General features: G+C 39.5%; 1 protein-coding gene across 1 annotated transcript in view; it reads left to right on the top strand.

Annotated features, from left to right (window-relative positions):
• Positions 1 to 18,141, top strand: part of LOC120999132 (IgGFc-binding protein-like) — a 59,811-nt gene that overhangs the window by 18,098 nt on the left and 23,572 nt on the right. The window contains exons 19-33 of the mRNA XM_040430006.1: positions 572 to 656; positions 1,583 to 1,687; positions 2,484 to 2,725; positions 3,845 to 4,128; positions 6,095 to 6,372; positions 6,793 to 7,391; positions 7,941 to 8,505; positions 10,364 to 10,563; positions 10,744 to 10,942; positions 12,447 to 12,515; positions 15,218 to 15,459; positions 15,787 to 16,070; positions 16,333 to 16,610; positions 16,818 to 17,416; positions 17,505 to 18,081. Of these exons, the coding sequence (XP_040285940.1) occupies positions 572 to 656; positions 1,583 to 1,687; positions 2,484 to 2,725; positions 3,845 to 4,128; positions 6,095 to 6,372; positions 6,793 to 7,391; positions 7,941 to 8,505; positions 10,364 to 10,563; positions 10,744 to 10,942; positions 12,447 to 12,515; positions 15,218 to 15,459; positions 15,787 to 16,070; positions 16,333 to 16,610; positions 16,818 to 17,416; positions 17,505 to 18,081 (4,606 nt within the window). The remainder of the gene's footprint in view (positions 1 to 571; positions 657 to 1,582; positions 1,688 to 2,483; positions 2,726 to 3,844; positions 4,129 to 6,094; positions 6,373 to 6,792; positions 7,392 to 7,940; positions 8,506 to 10,363; positions 10,564 to 10,743; positions 10,943 to 12,446; positions 12,516 to 15,217; positions 15,460 to 15,786; positions 16,071 to 16,332; positions 16,611 to 16,817; positions 17,417 to 17,504; positions 18,082 to 18,141) is intronic.

The following is an 18,141-nucleotide window of genomic DNA, read 5'->3' as shown; positions in this document are numbered from 1 at the left end:
CAATATTATATGATGTGGAAAACAAGGAAAAGCAGATGGCAGGAGAAGGGCTCCCATCTGTAGGCCAGGAGAGTGCTGGGGTTGAAACAGTGGGTATGCCAGCATATTGTGCCCCCACCTAACCAGCAAAACTAATACCAGCAACAGTTCCTGTTTAAAGGTGCAACAAAGGTGCCACCTGACCATTAACAATGAAGACTGACTATACAGTGTGGTCTTTATTATTAAATGAAAGGCAGCTGCGGGCTAATTAGCCGCGCAGTTCTTTACTTTAGCACGGCTGCTCCGTATGGCTGTACCCTAAGGCCAAGTGGCCTGGGTATATCTGATTTATAGTGATTTGTGATGAATTAATTTGTAACAAATCAAATTTCTAGAGGAACTACGGTGAAGCTGCCGAATCAATTTTTTCAAAAGTTCGCTTAGCTCTAATCCCAGCTCTGCTAATGATCTTCCAGTCGACTAGCCTTATAAGCTTCTGGGAGAATAAATAGACAGATATATGAAATGAGATTATCATACCTTTTGTCTTAAAATTGTTTCCACCAGTAATAATACATTGTGTCTATAGATCTTTATTGAAGGTTTTAGAGGGGAAGACTTCCGCAGTGATGTGGCCATTGATGACATCTCTCTTGTGCCAGGATATTGTACAGGTAAATATAGAATTAAGGTTTATTTTTTCCAAAATATCTATTTTCCTCTGTCTATACAGGTTAAACAAGTAAAATAATTTTGTATTAAAGGGGTTGTCCGGGATTGGGGACATTGCTGTAAGTGAACACCAAGCACATAAATATTGCATACATTCCTGTGCTACCTTTGCCCGACTTTTCTGATGCCCCATTTTCTTTTCATAAATTCTCTGCCGGAAGTGCTGCTTTTCAAAGATTCATAGGTACCAGGTACCTTTCTGCAGAGCGAAGCCTCTGCTTCCACTTCGCAGGGAGCCCGGTGACATCAGTGTCAGCCTCAGTGATTATGCAGAGCGCACTGAGGGGCGGAAACTAGGTGGCAACACATTAAGCTAAGCCCCGCCCCTCTGGTCCGGTGACATCACCGGGCAGGGCGTATTCTTAGCAAGGATGGAGGGGCTGAGCCAGGAGGCATTTAGGGGCATGACTAAGGGGGAGGAATAGTTGGGGCAGAAGGCGGCATATGAATTAGTGGGGCAGCTGCATGGAAGAGCAGACACACACTTGAAACAATGCGATGCTGCTCTGTGCTGGGACCCAGAAAGCAGTAGGCAGGAAGTTACCGCACACATAAACATAGAGGCAAACAATCAGTGTTGGACTGTAGGAGCCCTGCGGAAGTGTAAAAATACCTAAAAACATCCGGGGGACCTTCAATCTGCTATTAATAGTGATTTAACAGTTTTTTTTTGTTTTTTTTAATCTTGATCCCGGACAACCCCTTTAAGGATTTAATGTGAACTGTGTATAAACAATGATAAAACAATGAAACTTCTGAGTAAATAAATGTGAAGAAAATCAATATAAAGTAAACATGGGGTAATATCATCAAATCTTTCTTTTGTTTTTACTTTATTTTACTATGCATTTTATCTTATTCTAAACAGGGACAGCAACCACCTCCACAACTGCTACTACCAGCAAAACTACTACTGCCACTCCCACCACAACAACTACTCCTCCAGTTTCCAGTGCACCCTTAGGTCAACCAGGTACAGTAAAAAACATGTGACAAATTAAATAAAAAGATATTTTTTTACTGGGCATTCATTTAGTTAAAAGGGTTTTCATACATCAGCATCTAATGAGTGGGGGTCTGACATCCGGGATCCCGCTGATCAGCTGTTTGAGAAGGTAGCGAGCTGCTTACCAAGCACAATGTCATACATTGCATAATGGCTGGGCTTGCTATTGCACTCATATAGCCACATTTTAGAATGCCTATATAGCCTAAAAATGTAATGGGCTTCTTTTTTTTATTATTAATTTATGTACATTAACAATGTCCCTCTTTCCTTTACAGGGGTTGTCTCACTTCAACAAATGGCATTCATCATGTAGATAAAGTTAATACAGAGCACTTACTAATGTATTGTGAATTTCAATTTTGCTGGCTTGATTCATTTTATAATCACATTATACACTGCTCACCCTCAAGGGTTACAAGCACCCTGTAATCCAGCAGTGGTGGCTGGTTTTCTATAGTGTGCAAGCACGACCAGCGCTGCTGGATTACAGGGTGGCCATAACCCCCGGAAATGAGCAGTGTATAATGTGATGGAAAAATGAATCCAGCCAGCAAAGGATGCAATATGGATAATAACAGAACATTAGTAAGAGCATTGTATTAACTTTCTCTACATGATAAATGTAATTTGCTGAAGTGAAACAACCCCTTTAAATTAGTTATTTGTGTATAGATGTAGAGAAATATATCCACCTATTAAAATAAGCAGCAATAATGTAGTTTAACAAGAGAATTGCTGTAATCTATCATTGTATTCATAGGTTCATGTGAGGTCAATGGAGATCCTCATTATTACACCTTTGATAACCAGGTTCACCACTTTATGGGAACCTGCACCTACACTCTTTCCAAGCTCTGTGAACATAATGGAAATCTAGCTATCTTCAATGTGGAAGCAGCTAATGAGCACAGAGGAGGAAACAGTAGAGTGTCCTATGTCAAGTATGTGAACGTGGATGTGCATGGATACAGGATCACACTGGAGAAGGACAGGGTAGTCAAGGTATGATTCTAATTTAAAGTTATACTTGTAGTCTACTGAATATAAGTTCCAGTTACAGGTGAAATAAAAAATAAAATAAAATATGGCAATTAAAATATAACCCAGAAGGGTCTTTATGACATATTGGTGAATATTTATTAAAACTGGTGTAAAGGAAAACTGGATTAGTTGCCCACAGCAACCAACCAGATTCTACCTTTAATTTTTCGAAGGAATTCTGGAATGGTGAAATCTGATTGAATGCTCTGGGCAACTAGCCAGTTTTACTTTAAATTGGTTTTGATAAATTACCCCCCAATGTGTTTAAAAATAAACAATAAAACAGTAAATAACTACAAAAAAATAAAATAAAAAATAAAGAATGCTACCAGTAGTACAGACTACAGCTGTAGACCAGCCGTCAAAGACCCAAAACTATATATGTCTTTTATTAAACTGACAGTAACAGATTTTGTGTTTATTTGAGTCTACTTTCACACTTGCGTTGTTTTCTGGTATTGAGATCCTGCTGATGTCTTCTGTTCCGTCAGCATTCCATCTTGTGGCCGTACACAAAACTGCTGCAAGCTGCGGTTTTGTGTTCGGTCATAAAAACAGATCTGTCACTTAAAACAACGTAAGTCAATGGTGACGGATCCATTTTTTGAGGAGCCTAAAAAAACTATCTGCCACTTATTGACTTTCAATGTATTTAGTGATGGATCAGTTTTTTTCCGTTTTGATTTCACACAACCACATCCTAACAGAACGGATGCATCTTGAAGTGCAAAATCAAAACCGATCCATTTAATTCTGGTATTTAGATCCTCTGCCAGATCTCAGTACCGGAATTATCAATGCAAGTATGAAAGTAACCTGAAAAGAGATAAATACAAAATACTAGGATAAATTTGGCATAAGTTTTTTTTTTATAAAAAATGACACAAAACTTTAAAATACATTCCGGTGCTAAAAAATGAAGCAGGACTATGCCTGGGCATTAACAGAGGAAGGGGTCTAGTCTTTAAATGGTTAACAAGTATGGTATAAGAGTATAAAATTCAGTGCCTGGTTTTCTAATCTTAGAATAAATGACCGCAGACAAAACTTTTTATTTTGTATTCTTCTTTTGACTTACAGGTGAACGGAAACATTGTGACCTTACCAGAAACTCTAGTACCAGGTATTAATATATTCCTGAGTGGACATGATGTTCTGGTCACAACAGCATTTGGCCTAATTGTGAGATTTGATGGCAACCATAGAGTGGTAGTGACTATTCCACATGAATATGCAAATAAAGTGTGTGGACTCTGTGGTAATTTCAACGGGAATAAGACTGATGACTTCCTAAACCCAGATGGAGAACTAGAGCTCGACTCCAACAGCCTTGGTAACAGTTGGCAAGTGGACAATGACACCAGGTAACCACATCTGCATCAATAACTGTAATTTACTTGCATTAGCACAATATTTTTTCCATATTATGTTTTATTTTGTTATACTGTAACATAATATATGTAGAATCAAGGAATTAATATATGTCACGGCTGTGTCATGGTCTGGTGGTAGTGGACCGTGACACTTTTGCCATGCATGCTTGTTGCTGGTGGCAACATGGTGTTTAGCATGATTTTACACTTCCCCTTTAAGGCTGGTGTTCCTTCTCATTTTGGTTTGTTTAGGGTTAAAGGAGTGTGCAAGGTGGAGCTGGGTGTGGCCTCATGGCTCTTCTTATACTGGAGTTGTGAGCTGGAGGTTTGTTGGACATGGGGACACGGGGAAACATCGAGATGACATTGCCAAAGACCTTGATGTTCCACAAGGAGGCCCTCATGGACAGGTGACACATCCAGAGAGGAGCAAAGCTTCTACTCATACAAAGGCAGACATACAACTAACCTCAATCTCACAACTCCAGTATAAGAAAAGCCATGAGGCCACACCCAGCTCCACCTTGCACACTCCTTTAACCCTAAACAAACCAAAATGGGAAGGAACACCATCCTTAAAGGCGAAGTGTAAAATAATGCTAAACACCACGTTGCCACCAGCAACAAGCATGCACGGCAAAAGTATCACGGTCCACTACCACTAGACCAGCAATGACAATATATGGAACAAAAAAATGCATCAGACAATTAAACACAGACATATAGTGACAGAGCACAGTAGATCTAAACACAGCATGTAAATAAAATTTTAAGGTGGATCTTTAGCTCATAGCTAATGACCCAGAGCTGGGTTTGTATTCTGCTTTGTTTTTCTATTATGCTTCACCTTTTAGAAACCTCATTTTTTAAGGTTTTCTAAATAGTAAAAAAAATAAAAATAAGAAGGAACCATATTACTGAATCCAGTTATGAAGAGAATAAACTAAGTTTGAGACCGCAGAAAATGTTCAATAGATGATAGAGAATAGATGATACTAAAGAAAAGAGTTTTGCGGATATAATATTGGTATCCTATCTTTAGAATGCATCATTAATGTGTAATTAGTGGGGGTGTCATCCACAGTACCCCACCGATAAGTATACAGGCAATATCCTACCAAAACATCTCATCAATGACCAACATAAGGCCACTATTGGCCATTCACATGTGTCAGATACTACAATTCAAGGATAGTTAAGTCCTCGTCCCTTGAATGGGAGTGAGTTGGAATAACAATCACAGCTGCAGGACAAGGAAAGTTCTGATTTTATGGCTGCAGTGATTCCTGGCTCCTTCGATCTGCTTGTTGGTGAAAGTAATAGGGGTCACACCATATCTATCTATACGTTAATGTAATCGCTATAACAGCCACAAAGTCCTATTTCAAGAAAAACTAAATCTAGAAATTAAAGAGGAGATAAAGATGCCAACACTGTTTGTCAGTCTGCAAGATTTTCCTGATATTCCTGAAACAGTCTTGTTGGGAATTCCCCCTGATCTTTTACATTTTTAGATTGGTGACAGTAGCAGAACAGGACTTTGCTATCATCATTTATTATTTGTTATGCCATTTTTAGGCAGAGCAATGAGGGATGCTCCTGCTGCAGTCAGTGATCTCACGGACAGACACAGCAATGTGAGGAGTAGTAAAAGAAGAAGGAAATGTGTGGTTTTCTAGGACACATATATAAAAAATATTTATATATTCTAAGCTTTAATAGCAATGCAAGGGAAGGATTAAAGGAGAGGAGGAGATTACAGGAATAATTGCTGGGATTTGTTGTGTTATTCTATATATGTGTATGTATTTACCATATTTGTATTTGTTTTATTCTAATGATCCTCTCTGTTGAAACAAGCAATGTGCTGAGAGTCAGTGGTAATACTGCTACTTTTCATGGTGGACTTTATTCATTGCTAAAATATTTTTTTTCCATTAAATAATAATTCTACAAGATGTACAACTGGATCGGAAATTCAACCAAACTGCACTGACGATGAGAAGAACACCATTGCCAGTAACAGCTTCTGTGGAATAATCACTGACAAGAACGGTCCATTCAAAAATTGCCATGGAGTGGTGGATCCTCTGGTGTATTTTAATAACTGCGCATATGACTTGTGTGAACTGAATCTGGATCCTGGTACCCTTTGTGAGAGTCTTCAGTCCTATGCACAAGCTTGTCAATCTCATGGAATCTCAATATATCCCTGGAGAAATGAAACTTTCTGTCGTAAGTACCACATCAAGATGTAATGATACTGTATATTGTAACACTACAGGAAGTCAATTTACATTGCTAAAGTAAAATAAAATTATTAGTTAAACATTATAATCTGTAAAAATATATTATGAAAAAAAATATGTTAGAGCCAAACTTAAAATCTGTATTAATCACTTTAAAATTTAGCTACTCAATATTCAAAATGTCAAGGTGGTATCAATATGAGAAAAGCACCTTGTTGCAGAGTGAGATGAGCACATAGTACATGACTAACCTTCAGTTTGATGGATCAGGTTTAGCTTTAATTCTGCTATTGATACTTTGATTCTACTATTATTTGTAGATGAGACAACTACATCATCTACATTTTCACCTGTTTGCCCAGTGTTACTAGCTCTTTCGTTCCCTAATTATATTTTTCCTTTGCAGCACTGACGTGTCCACCAAACAGCCACTATGAACTCTGTGACATTGCCTGTCCAGCTACTTGTGTCAATCCATCATCTCCATCCACATGTTCTCTTCCGTGTTCAGAGGGTTGTGCTTGTGATCCAGGCTATGTCCTTTATAACAAAATGTGTGTTCCAAGAAGCCAGTGCGGTTGCTGGGAAGATGGAAAACATCACCCTGTAGGCTCAGATTTCTGGACAGATGACACATGTTCAAAGAAATGCAGATGTCCCTCAGCAGGAGGTAGTTTAATCTGTGAACCAGCATCATGTCCAGATGGAAAATATTGTGGTATAGAAAATGGAAAACCTGGCTGTCAAGATCTTTCATTTGGTAACTGTGTCGTTTATGGAGATCCTCATTATAACACCTTTGATAAGCAAACTCACCACTTCATGGGAATATGTACCTATACCATCTCAAAGCTTTGCAGCAACTCTACTTCTCTTCCGTATTTCAATATTGAAGGGAAGAACGAACACCGTGGAAATCCAACTGTGTCGTGGATTCGGAGCGTTATGGTAGAAGTTTATGGCTATAAAATAACAATGGAGAAAAATGAGCCCAGTAGAGTTTTGGTAAGTAAAATGAACAAATCAGAACAGTCTTGACAGTGTTAGGCCTCATGCACACGACCGTTGTTGTGTTCCGTTCCGCAAAATGGGGTTCCGTTGTTCTGTGATCCGTTTCCGTTTTTGTTTCCGTGTGTCTTCCTTTATTTTTGGAGGATCACCAGACATAAAGGAAAGTAAAAATAAATCTAAGACAGGTTTGCCATGCAAATGATAGGAAAAAAACGGACGCGGATACGTGGACGCGGATGACAATCTTGTGTGCCTCCGTGTTTTTTAGCGGTCCCATTGACTTGAATGGGTCCGCGAACCGTTTTCCGCAAAAATAATAGGACAGGTTATATTTTTTTGACGGACTGGAACCACGGATCACGGACGCGGATGACAAACGGTGCATTAGCCGAGTTTTCAACGGACCCATTGAAAGTCAATGGGTCCGCAGAAAATCACGAAAAACGTAACAACGGACACGGAATAAAACAACGTTCGTGTGCATGAGGCCTTAATATGAATTGGTTTTGTTCTAGCAAAAACCACGTGTTTATGTTTTTTCAGGTAAATGGAATCTGGACAAATTTGCCAATAAGCTTAGTGAATGGATCCCTAGTGGTAACAAGAAGTGGTAGATACATTATTTTGGAGACTGATTTCCACCTCACAGTTTCCTATGACACTGATCATACTCTTGATGTGAAAGTACCAACTACTTATTATAATCTGACCTGTGGAATGTGTGGTAACTTGAATAATAATCCACTTGATGACTTCTTGATGCCCAATGGACAGTTGGCACAAAACTCTAATCAGTTGGGAAATAGCTGGCAGGTGGAAGATGATGATGATCCATTGTGTAACCCAGTTCCCCCTACACCACCACCACCATGTCCACCAGAGAATGAGGAACTTTATGGAAGTGATGCTTTCTGTGGCCTGGTAACAAATAAGAATGGACCATTCAAGGCTTGCCACTCAGTAATCAATCCTGAACGCTTTTTCGGCAGCTGTGTGTTTGATCTCTGTGCACTCGGAGATGAGACTTTGTGTAAAGCAATAGAGGCCTATGCTGATGCCTGTCAAAGGGCTGGAGTTGTCATTGCTTGGCGAAATTCTTCTTTCTGCCGTATGTATTCCTAATTCTTACAATAATGTGACCATAATGTCAAAATTCTTAAATCCACTGGCCCTCATATACTAATTTGGGTCTGTATGCTATCTGATATAAAATGTGGCAGAATTAGCTGCATCAAAGTTTAGTGTTTAAACCAATTTATGAAGCAAATGCACCAAAGAGAATAATTCACCTCCACTCTGTCAGTGTGGTATATAGCATAACTGATAGAAGGCATGTGCCTTCTTAGGGCTCTTTCACACTTGCGTTGTCCGGATCCGGCATGTACTCCATTTGCCGGAATTACACTCCGGATCCGGAAAAACGCAAGTGAACTGAAAGCATTTGAAGACGGATCCGTCTTCAAAATGCGTTCAGTGTTACTATGGCACCCAGGACGCTATTAAAGTCCTGGTTGCCATAGTAGTAGTGGGGAGCGGGGGAGCAGTATACTTACCGTCCGTGCGGCTCCCGGGGCGCTCCAGAATGACGTCAGAGCGCCCCATGCGCATGGATGACGTGTCCATGCGATCACGTCATCCATGCGCGTGGGGCGCCCTGACGTCACTCTGGAGCGCCCGGGGAGCCGCACGGACGGTAAGTATACTGCTCCCCCGCTCCCAACTACACTTTACCATGGCTGCCAGGACTTTAGCGTCTTGGCAGCCATGGTAACCATTCAGAAAAAGCGAAACGACGTTTAGCTTAAGGCCGGATCCGGAATAATGCCTTTCAATGGGCATTAATTCCGGATCCGGCCTTGCGGCAAGTGTTCAGGATTTTTGGCCGGAGCAAAAAGCGCAGCATGAGTATTTTCTCTGGCCAAAAAACGTTCCGGTCCGGAACTGAAGACATCCTGATGCATCCTGAACAGATTTCTCTCCATTCAGAATGCATTAGGATAAAACTGATCAGGATTCTTCCGGCATAGAGCCCCGACGACGGAACTCTATGCCGGAAGAAAAGAACGCAAGTGTGAAAGAGACCTTAGTAGAAAGGGCCATGTGCTTTCAATGTAACAACTGGAGATGAGCGAATTTTTGAAAAGTTCGATTCGGCTGATTTGCCGAATTTTACAAAAAAATTTGCTTTGTGACGAATCACTTTGTCACGAAGCGCATTTTTTGCAAGTAGCGGGTGCAATGACAGGGAGCTGTGATCGTGCTGCCCCCGTCATTGTACCCCTCAGATGCCACGTTCATACATGATTGCGGCATCTGAGTGTAAAAACAGTATAAAATTAACATTAAAAAAAATGTAAATCAAACTTACCGCCTCCATTTTCTCGTGACGGGCTGACTGCTGCCATCTTGCTTGAAGATCTGGCGCGAAATCTCACGAGGCGGAATGATTACGTCATAACGCCGGCAGATGTGGTGACGTCATACGCCACTGCTCACTGGATTTCGGTCAAGATCTTCAATCAAGATGCAGGCTAGTGGCTCGTCATGAGCAAATGGAGGAGGTAAGTATGAATTTTTTAGTTTTTTACACTATTTCATGTTAAATCGATTTGCTAACATGAAGCACGAGGAACTTCGGTTTTGAGGCGAATCGAATTTATCGTGGAAGTCGATTCGCGCATCTCTAGTGACAACTTGTGCCAAAATTATTTATCCAGTAATCTGGATACATTTAGACAAAAGTGCCCTGCCCAAACAGTTATGAAATTCGTCATCCAGAAGGATCAGCCTGTATACAGTAAGTTTATGCTGTCTACATTTTAGATATTATTAGATCTTCCCAAATTTGTTGTTTATATAAGTCATACTTAGTAACTGTTCATAAATAAATGGAGGGAAAGTCACATAGATGCATACGTATAAAATACTCTTATAATGACATAGTTTTATCTTCCATTTTTTCTCAGCACTCAAATGTCCTGCAAACAGTCACTATAATGGATGTGGCAGTGCTTGTCCAGCCACCTGCTTAGATCAGAATGCACCAGATAACTGCAATAAGCCATGTACTGATGGTTGTGAATGTGATAGTGGCTTTGTACTGAGTGGAAGCACTTGTGTTCCTGTCAGTGACTGCGGATGTTTTTATGATGACAAGTACTACCAGGTCAGTATTATTACTATTCATGGATTTCAAGTAGGTCGTGAAATAGCCATAAATATACTATAACAAATATAATTTATAATATACATCTTTATATGTACTGTAGTTCATCCATATTTGAACACATCCATTTGTTGTGTGACTGTAGTATTTCATGATTTCTTCTAAATTGTAATTCTGCAGAAAAATGAAGTGTTCTGGAAAGGGGAATGTGTAAGTCTCTGCACATGTGAAGGAAACAATCTTGTGAACTGCGTAGATCAGACATGTCCCCCTAATGAGGTTTGTCAGGTCCAGAATGGAGTGAAGACCTGTGCTCCCAAGGCCACCACCACAACTACTACGACCACAACAACCACAACCAAACTCCCACCAACACCAGGTGACTATGTCATTTAGCCTCTTCCTACTTCACTTCATAGAGAGGAAATGCGATGCTTTTAATAAAGGCCTGATATTCTGTCATAGGGAATAATTCATAAATCATGACCTTAGTTGTTAGGCCTCTTTCAGACGGGCGTTGCGGGAAAAGGTGCGGGTACGTTGCGGGAACATTCACGATTTTTCTGCGCAAAACATTGTAATGCGTTTTGCACTCGTGTGAGAAAAATCGCGCATGTTTGGTACCCAAACCCGAACTTCTTCACAGAAGTTCAGGCTTGGGATCGGTGTTATGTAGAATGTATTATTTTCCCTTATAACATGGTTCTGAAGACAGAATGCATAGTAAAATAGCGCTGGAGGGGTTAAAAAAATAATAATAATTTAACTCACCTTAATCCACTTGATCGCGCAGCCCGACATCTCCTTCTGTCTTCATCTTAGCTGTGTGCAGGAACAGGACCTGTGGTGACGTCACTCCGGTCATCACATGATCCATCACATGATCTTTTACGATGGTGATGGATCATGTGATGGACCATGTGATGACCGGAGTGACGTCACCACAGGTCCTGTTCCTGCACACAGCTAAGATGAAGACAGAAGGAGATGCCGGCTGCGCGATCAAGTGGATTAAGGTGAGTTAAATTTATTTATTTATTTTAACCCCTCCAGCGCTATTTTACCATGCATTTTGTATTCAGAATGCTATTATTTTCCCTTATAACCATGTTATAAGGGAAAATAATAATGTTCGGGTCTCCATCCTGATCGTCTCCTAGCAACCGTGCGTGAAAATCGCACCGCATCCGCACTTGCTTGCGGATGCTTGCGATTTTCACGCAACCCAAATTCACTTCTATGGGGCCTGCGTTGCGTGAAAAACGCTGAATATAGAGCATGCCGCGATTATTACGCAAAGCACAAGTGATGCGTGAAAATCACCGCTCATGTGAACAGCCCCATAGAAATGAATGGGTCGGGATTCAGTGCGGGTGCAATGCGTTCACCTCACGCATCACATCCGTGCGGAATACTCGCCCGTGTGAAAGGGGCCCTAAAGTGGTTTTCTGATTCAGAAGACCTGGCACATCTGATCTATTTACAGTCGTACATTTCAACGGCAACTGTGTAATAGTAACTTGCTGTCCAGTTTTTCATATCCCAGGAGTATGATAGCCTGTGATCACATTTTCTAACAAATTAGGTTTGTCCAAAGCAAATAAACATAGATATGTAAATGTATCACATAACTAAAGTAAGAATAATAATTTTCCAATGAAAAGAACCAAAGGACATTTTTCAAAAACTAGTCATAAAATGTAACACGGCAGCTGATTTTAAACCTTGAAAATTTGTACTAATTATTTTCTTAGCATTTTTTTTATTGTCCAGATAAATTGGATTACAGTCATTAAACATATGCATATACCTTTATTTATAGATATATATATATTTTAATATATTTTAATATTTTATTATGTATATTGCCTTATTCTCTTCAGGACAATCAACCACCACCCCTGCAACTACTACTACTCCAAGAATTACCAGTCAACCCATAGCTCCACCAGGTACAGTAACAATATTTTACAAATTGGTTGGACAAGCCCCAAAGGTTTCACTTTATCTATCTAATTAAATTCTCTGTTCTAAATAATATATCAGATACATACATATATACTATATGCTTTTAATTTTACATTTTGGCCCCTGCACATGGTGAAGTACAGATATAAGAATTATTAACTTGAGACGTTACACATTAAAACATTTGTATTCAATAAGTTAACTCTCAGGGTAACAATTGTCACATCTTGTTATAGAAGTGCCCCTCCATAACTTGCCTTTTAGCTCCAGATATCCCAAGATGAATAGCATTACATAACCAGCTATGAAAATGCTGGCATTGTGAGTAGTAATGAGCGAAGTTTTGTAAAATTCGATTCTGCTGCTTCCCCGAAATTTACAAAACAATTTGCTTTGTGATGAATTACTTCATCACGAAGAGCATTTCTTTGTAAGTAGTGGGTGCAGTGACAAGGAACGGTGATTGAGTCGCTCCCCATCATTGTACCCCTCAGATGACACATTCATTGCTGATCGCGGCATCTGACAGTAATATTAGGTCTATAATTAAAAAAATAAAAAATATCATACTTACCTCATCTATTTGATCGTGAAGAGTTGGCTGCCGCCATCTTGACAGAAGATCCAGCATAAAATCTTTCATGGGCCTGTGATGATGTCAACACGTCGATCGGCTGGTGATGTCATACATCACACCGCACAGGATTTTGCACAGGATAGTCAATCAAGATGGGCTATTGTATGTGAAAAAAATGTATAGACCAATAAAGCTATGCAAATTTAAACAGATGCATTTTAGAAAAGGATGTATTGCAAGTAAAGTGCACTCAAGTGACTGACCATATGCCAGAATACATTTGGTCGATCGAAAACAATTGGTAATAATAAGTATATATATATATATATATATACAGTATATATATATATATATATATATATATATATATATATTTGTAGAGAAAAGAATTTCAGAAGTATATAGAAAAAACTTTACTGAACTATACAAGCCCATTATATATACAAACCGGATTCCAAAAAAGTTGGGACACTAAACAAATTGTGAATAAAAACTGAATGCAATGATGTGGAGATGGCAAATGGCAATATTTTATTTGTAATAGAACGTAGATGACAGATCAAACGGTTAATCCGAGTAAATGTATCATTTTAAAGGAAAAATACGTTGATTCCAATTTTCACGGTGTCAACAAATCCCCAAAAAGTTGGGACAAGTAGCAATAAGAGGCTGGAAAAAGTAAATTTGAGCATAACGAAGAGCTGGAAGACCAATTAACACTAATTAGGTCAATTAGCAACATGATTGGGTATAAAAAGAGCTTCTCGGAGTGGTAGTGTCTCTCAGAAGCCAAGATGGGTAGAGGATCACCAATGCCCACAATGTTGCGCAGAAAGATAGTGGAGCAATATCAGAAAGGTGTTACCCAGCGAAAAATTGCAAAGACTTTGCATCTATCATCATCAACTGTGCATAACATCATCCGAAGATTCAGAGAATCTGGAACAATCTCTGTGCGTAAGGGTCAAGGCCGTAAAACCATACTGGATGCCCGTGATCTCCGGGCCCTTAAACGACACTGCACCACAAACAGGAATGCTACTGTAAAGGAAATCACAAAATGGGCTCAGGAATACTTCCAGAAACCATTGTCAGTGAACACAATCCACCGTGCCATCCGCCGTTGCCAGCTGAAACTCTACAGTGCAAAGAAGAAGCCATTTCTAAGCAAGATCCACAAGCTCAGGCGTTTTCACTGGGCCAGGGATCATTTAAAATGGAGTGTGGCAAAATGGAAGACTGTTCTGTGGTCAGACGAGTCACGATTCGAAGTTCTTTTTGGAAATCTGGGACGCCATGTCATCCGGACCAAAGAGGACAAGGACAACCCAAGTTGTTATCAACGCTCAGTTCAGAAGCCTGCATCTCTGATGGTATGGGGTTGCATGAGTGCGTGTGGCATGGGCAGCTTGCATGTCCGGAAAGGCACCATCAATGCAGAAAAATATATTCAGGTTCTAGAACAACATATGCTCCCATCCAGACATCATCTTTTTCAGGGAAGACCCTGCATTTTTCAACAAGATAATGTTAGACCACATTCTGCATCAATCACAACATCATGGCTGCGTAGGAGAAGGATCCGGGTACTGAAATGGCCAGTCTGCAGTCCAGATCTTTCACCTATAGAGAACATTTGGCGCATCATAAAGAGGAAGGTGCAACAAAGAAGGCCCAAGACGATTGAACAGTTAGAGGCCTGTATTAGACAATAATGGGAGAGCATTCCTATTTCTAAACTTGAGAAACTGGTCTCCTCGGTTCCCAGACGTCTGTTGAGTGTTATAAGAACAAGGGGAGATGCCACACGTTGGTGAAAATGGGCTTGTCCCAACTTTTTGGGGATTTGTTGACACCATGAAATTCTGATTCAACATATTTTTCCCTTAAAATGGTACATTTTCTCAGTTTAAACTTTTGTTCCGTGATTTATGTTCTATTCTGAATAAAATATTAGAAGTTGGCACCTCCACATGATTGCATTCAGTTTTTATTCACGATTTGTATAGTGTCCCAACTTTTTTGGAATCCGGTTTGTACTATAGAACAATAATTTGCAATAACGTAATTAAACAAGAGAATTGATGTCATCTATAATTGTATTCACAGGTTCATGTGAGGTTAATGGAGATCCTCATTATTACACCTTTGATAACCAGGTTCACCATTTTATGGGAACCTGCACCTACACTCTTTCCAAACTGTGCGAACATAATGGAAATCTAGATGACTTCAATGTGGAAGCAGCTAATGAGCACAGAGGAGGAAACAGTAGAGTGTCCTATGTTAAGTATGTGAATGTGGATGTGCATGGATACAGGATCACACTGGAGAAGGACAGGGTAGTCAAGGTAAGATTCTAGATTCTAAGGGGGAGATTTATCAAACTGGTGTAAAGTAGAACTGGTTTAGTGGCCTATAGCAACCAATCGGATTCCACCTTTTGTTTATCACAGCTCGCTTTGGAAAATAAAAGGTGGAATCTGATTGGTTGCTATGGGCAAAAGCTAGTTCCACTTTACACCAGTTTGATAAATCTCGCCTTAAGTGTTTCAAATTAGAATTGCATAAGAACGTATAATCCTGATGAAGTGCCTGAAATTAAGTTATTATTTATGAAATTATGAGTTTAGAATAAAGTACCTCAGATATTCTTATATGTTATTCTCTGCATACAGGTAAATGGAAACATTGTGACCTTACCAGAAACTCTAGTACCAGGTATTAATATATTCCTGAGTGGACATGATGTTCTGGTCACAACAGCATTTGGCCTAATTGTGAGATTTGATGGCAACCATAGAGTGGTAGTGACTATTCCACATGAATATGCAAACAAAGTGTGTGGCCTCTGTGGTAATTTCAACGGGAATAAGACTGATGACTTCCTAAACCCAGATGGAGAACTAGAGCTCGACTCCAACAGCCTTGGTAACAGTTGGCAAGTGGAGAATGACACCATGTAAGTCAGTTCTTTTTATGTACATTCAGTCTGTTATTTTTTTTTTTATGAATAATATATTTACTTCTGGCTTCTAATCTATTGGAAAAATCTGTTCTTTTATAAACTTATTTTATTGCAACATAGGTACATCTTTTCTCAATATGATATTTCCACAAATAAATGTTCTATATTTTAATAAAATTATATTTAGTGTATAGATTTCTCACTTTCTTATCATTTGAAATTGAGCCCCTTATGTATTTAACATTTCTCCTTTAAGGTGTACTCCTGGGCCACCTGTTCAGCCTGACTGCACTGATGATGAAAAAGTTACTATTACCAGCAACAGCTTCTGTGGAATCATCACTGACAAAAATGGTCCATTTAAAGACTGTCATGATGTTGTAGATCCTCTGGTCTACTTTAATAACTGTTTGTATGACCTGTGTGAATTAAATCTGGATCCTGGAGCCCTGTGTGACAATCTGCAGTCCTATGTACAGTCCTGTCAGTCTAATGGAGCTGTAATCCATCCATGGAGAAATGACACTTTTTGCCGTAAGCAGAACATCAATAACGTTTTGATTGTTTTACTTGCTTGAACCAATCCTCAATCAATGAGTACCCACTCTTTAAAAGGCTTTATAACTACTAAAGTTAAAAAAAAACTAAAAGACAATGTAAATATACATGTAATGAAAAGTAATTAACCTTATTGCGTATGACCCCTATTTATGTACTAAAGTTTCTAACCCTATTTCACAGCTATCAAATGTCCACCAAACAGCCATTTTGAACAGTGTGGGACAGCTTGTCCAGCTACCTGCAGGAGTCCAGGATCTCCATCTAACTGTAATCTGCCTTGCACAGAATCATGTATATGTGACCCCGGGTATGTTTTGTACAACAAGAAATGTGTGCCCAGTCTCCACTGCGGATGTTGGGAAAATGATAAGCATTATCCTGTAGGATCTGAATTTTGGAAAGATGACACCTGCTCCACAAAATGCAGATGCCCTTCACCTGGAAGCAGTTTAATCTGTAACAGTGACGGTTGTCCAAGTAGCCAGTACTGTTCAGTGACTAACGGCAATCCTGAATGTGTGTATTACACGTATGGTGTCTGCAGAGTACACAATGACCCTCATTATGAGACTTTTGATAGACAGACCCACCACTTCATGGGTCTGTGCACATATACTCTCACAAAGTTATGCACCAACTCCTCATCACTTCCATATTTTAATGTGGAAGCAAAGAATGTACACAGAGGAAATCCATCTGTTTCCTATGTGCAGAGAGTGCTTGTTGAAGTTTATGGCTACAGAATACAGATTCTGAACAAAGAAAAATCTCGCATTTTGGTAAGGCATCCATAGTAAATATAATGTATCTTTTCCTGTATTTCTGGTTTGTCTTGAATACGTGACTCATTCACCAATGTCATTGCAGGTCAATGATATTTGGACTAATCTACCAGTCATTTTGAATGGAGGTGCAGTGAAAGTGGCTATAAGTGGAAGATATGTGGTTCTAGAGACTGATTTCAAACTTAAAGTTTCTTATGACACTGATCATACCGTGGAAGTGAAATTACCCAACACATTCTCAAATGAAGTTTGCGGTATGTGCGGTAACTTCAACAACAAGAGACCAGACGACTTCCTGATGCCAAATGGACAGTTGGCCCAGAATTCTAATGAATTAGGAAATAGTTGGATAGTCTATGACAAATATGATCCATCATGTACAGATGGACCCACTCCACCTCCACCCACCACGTGTCCTCCAGAGAAAGAAAACCTGTATGAAAGTGATACATTCTGTGGTTTACTAACAAGTAAAGATGGCCTGTTTAACATATGTCACTCTGTGGTCGATCCTGACAGCTTCTTTGAAAGCTGTGTGTTTGATCTCTGTGCTTTAGATGGAGGCAAAGATGTTTTGTGTAGTGCCTTACAAGCATATGCTGATGCCTGTCAAAAACAAGGAGTCACCATTCCAAACTGGAGAAACATAACATCATGTGGTATGTATTGGCAGAATAAATTGTACTAATTCATTAAACTGTAGCTGAAATATGAAATGT

The sequence above is a fragment of the Bufo bufo genome, chromosome 4 (genome assembly GCF_905171765.1).
Source record: "Bufo bufo chromosome 4, aBufBuf1.1, whole genome shotgun sequence".
NCBI classification, from domain to species: Eukaryota; Metazoa; Chordata; class Amphibia; order Anura; family Bufonidae; genus Bufo; species Bufo bufo.
This window is presented reverse-complemented; position numbering and strand designations above follow the sequence as displayed.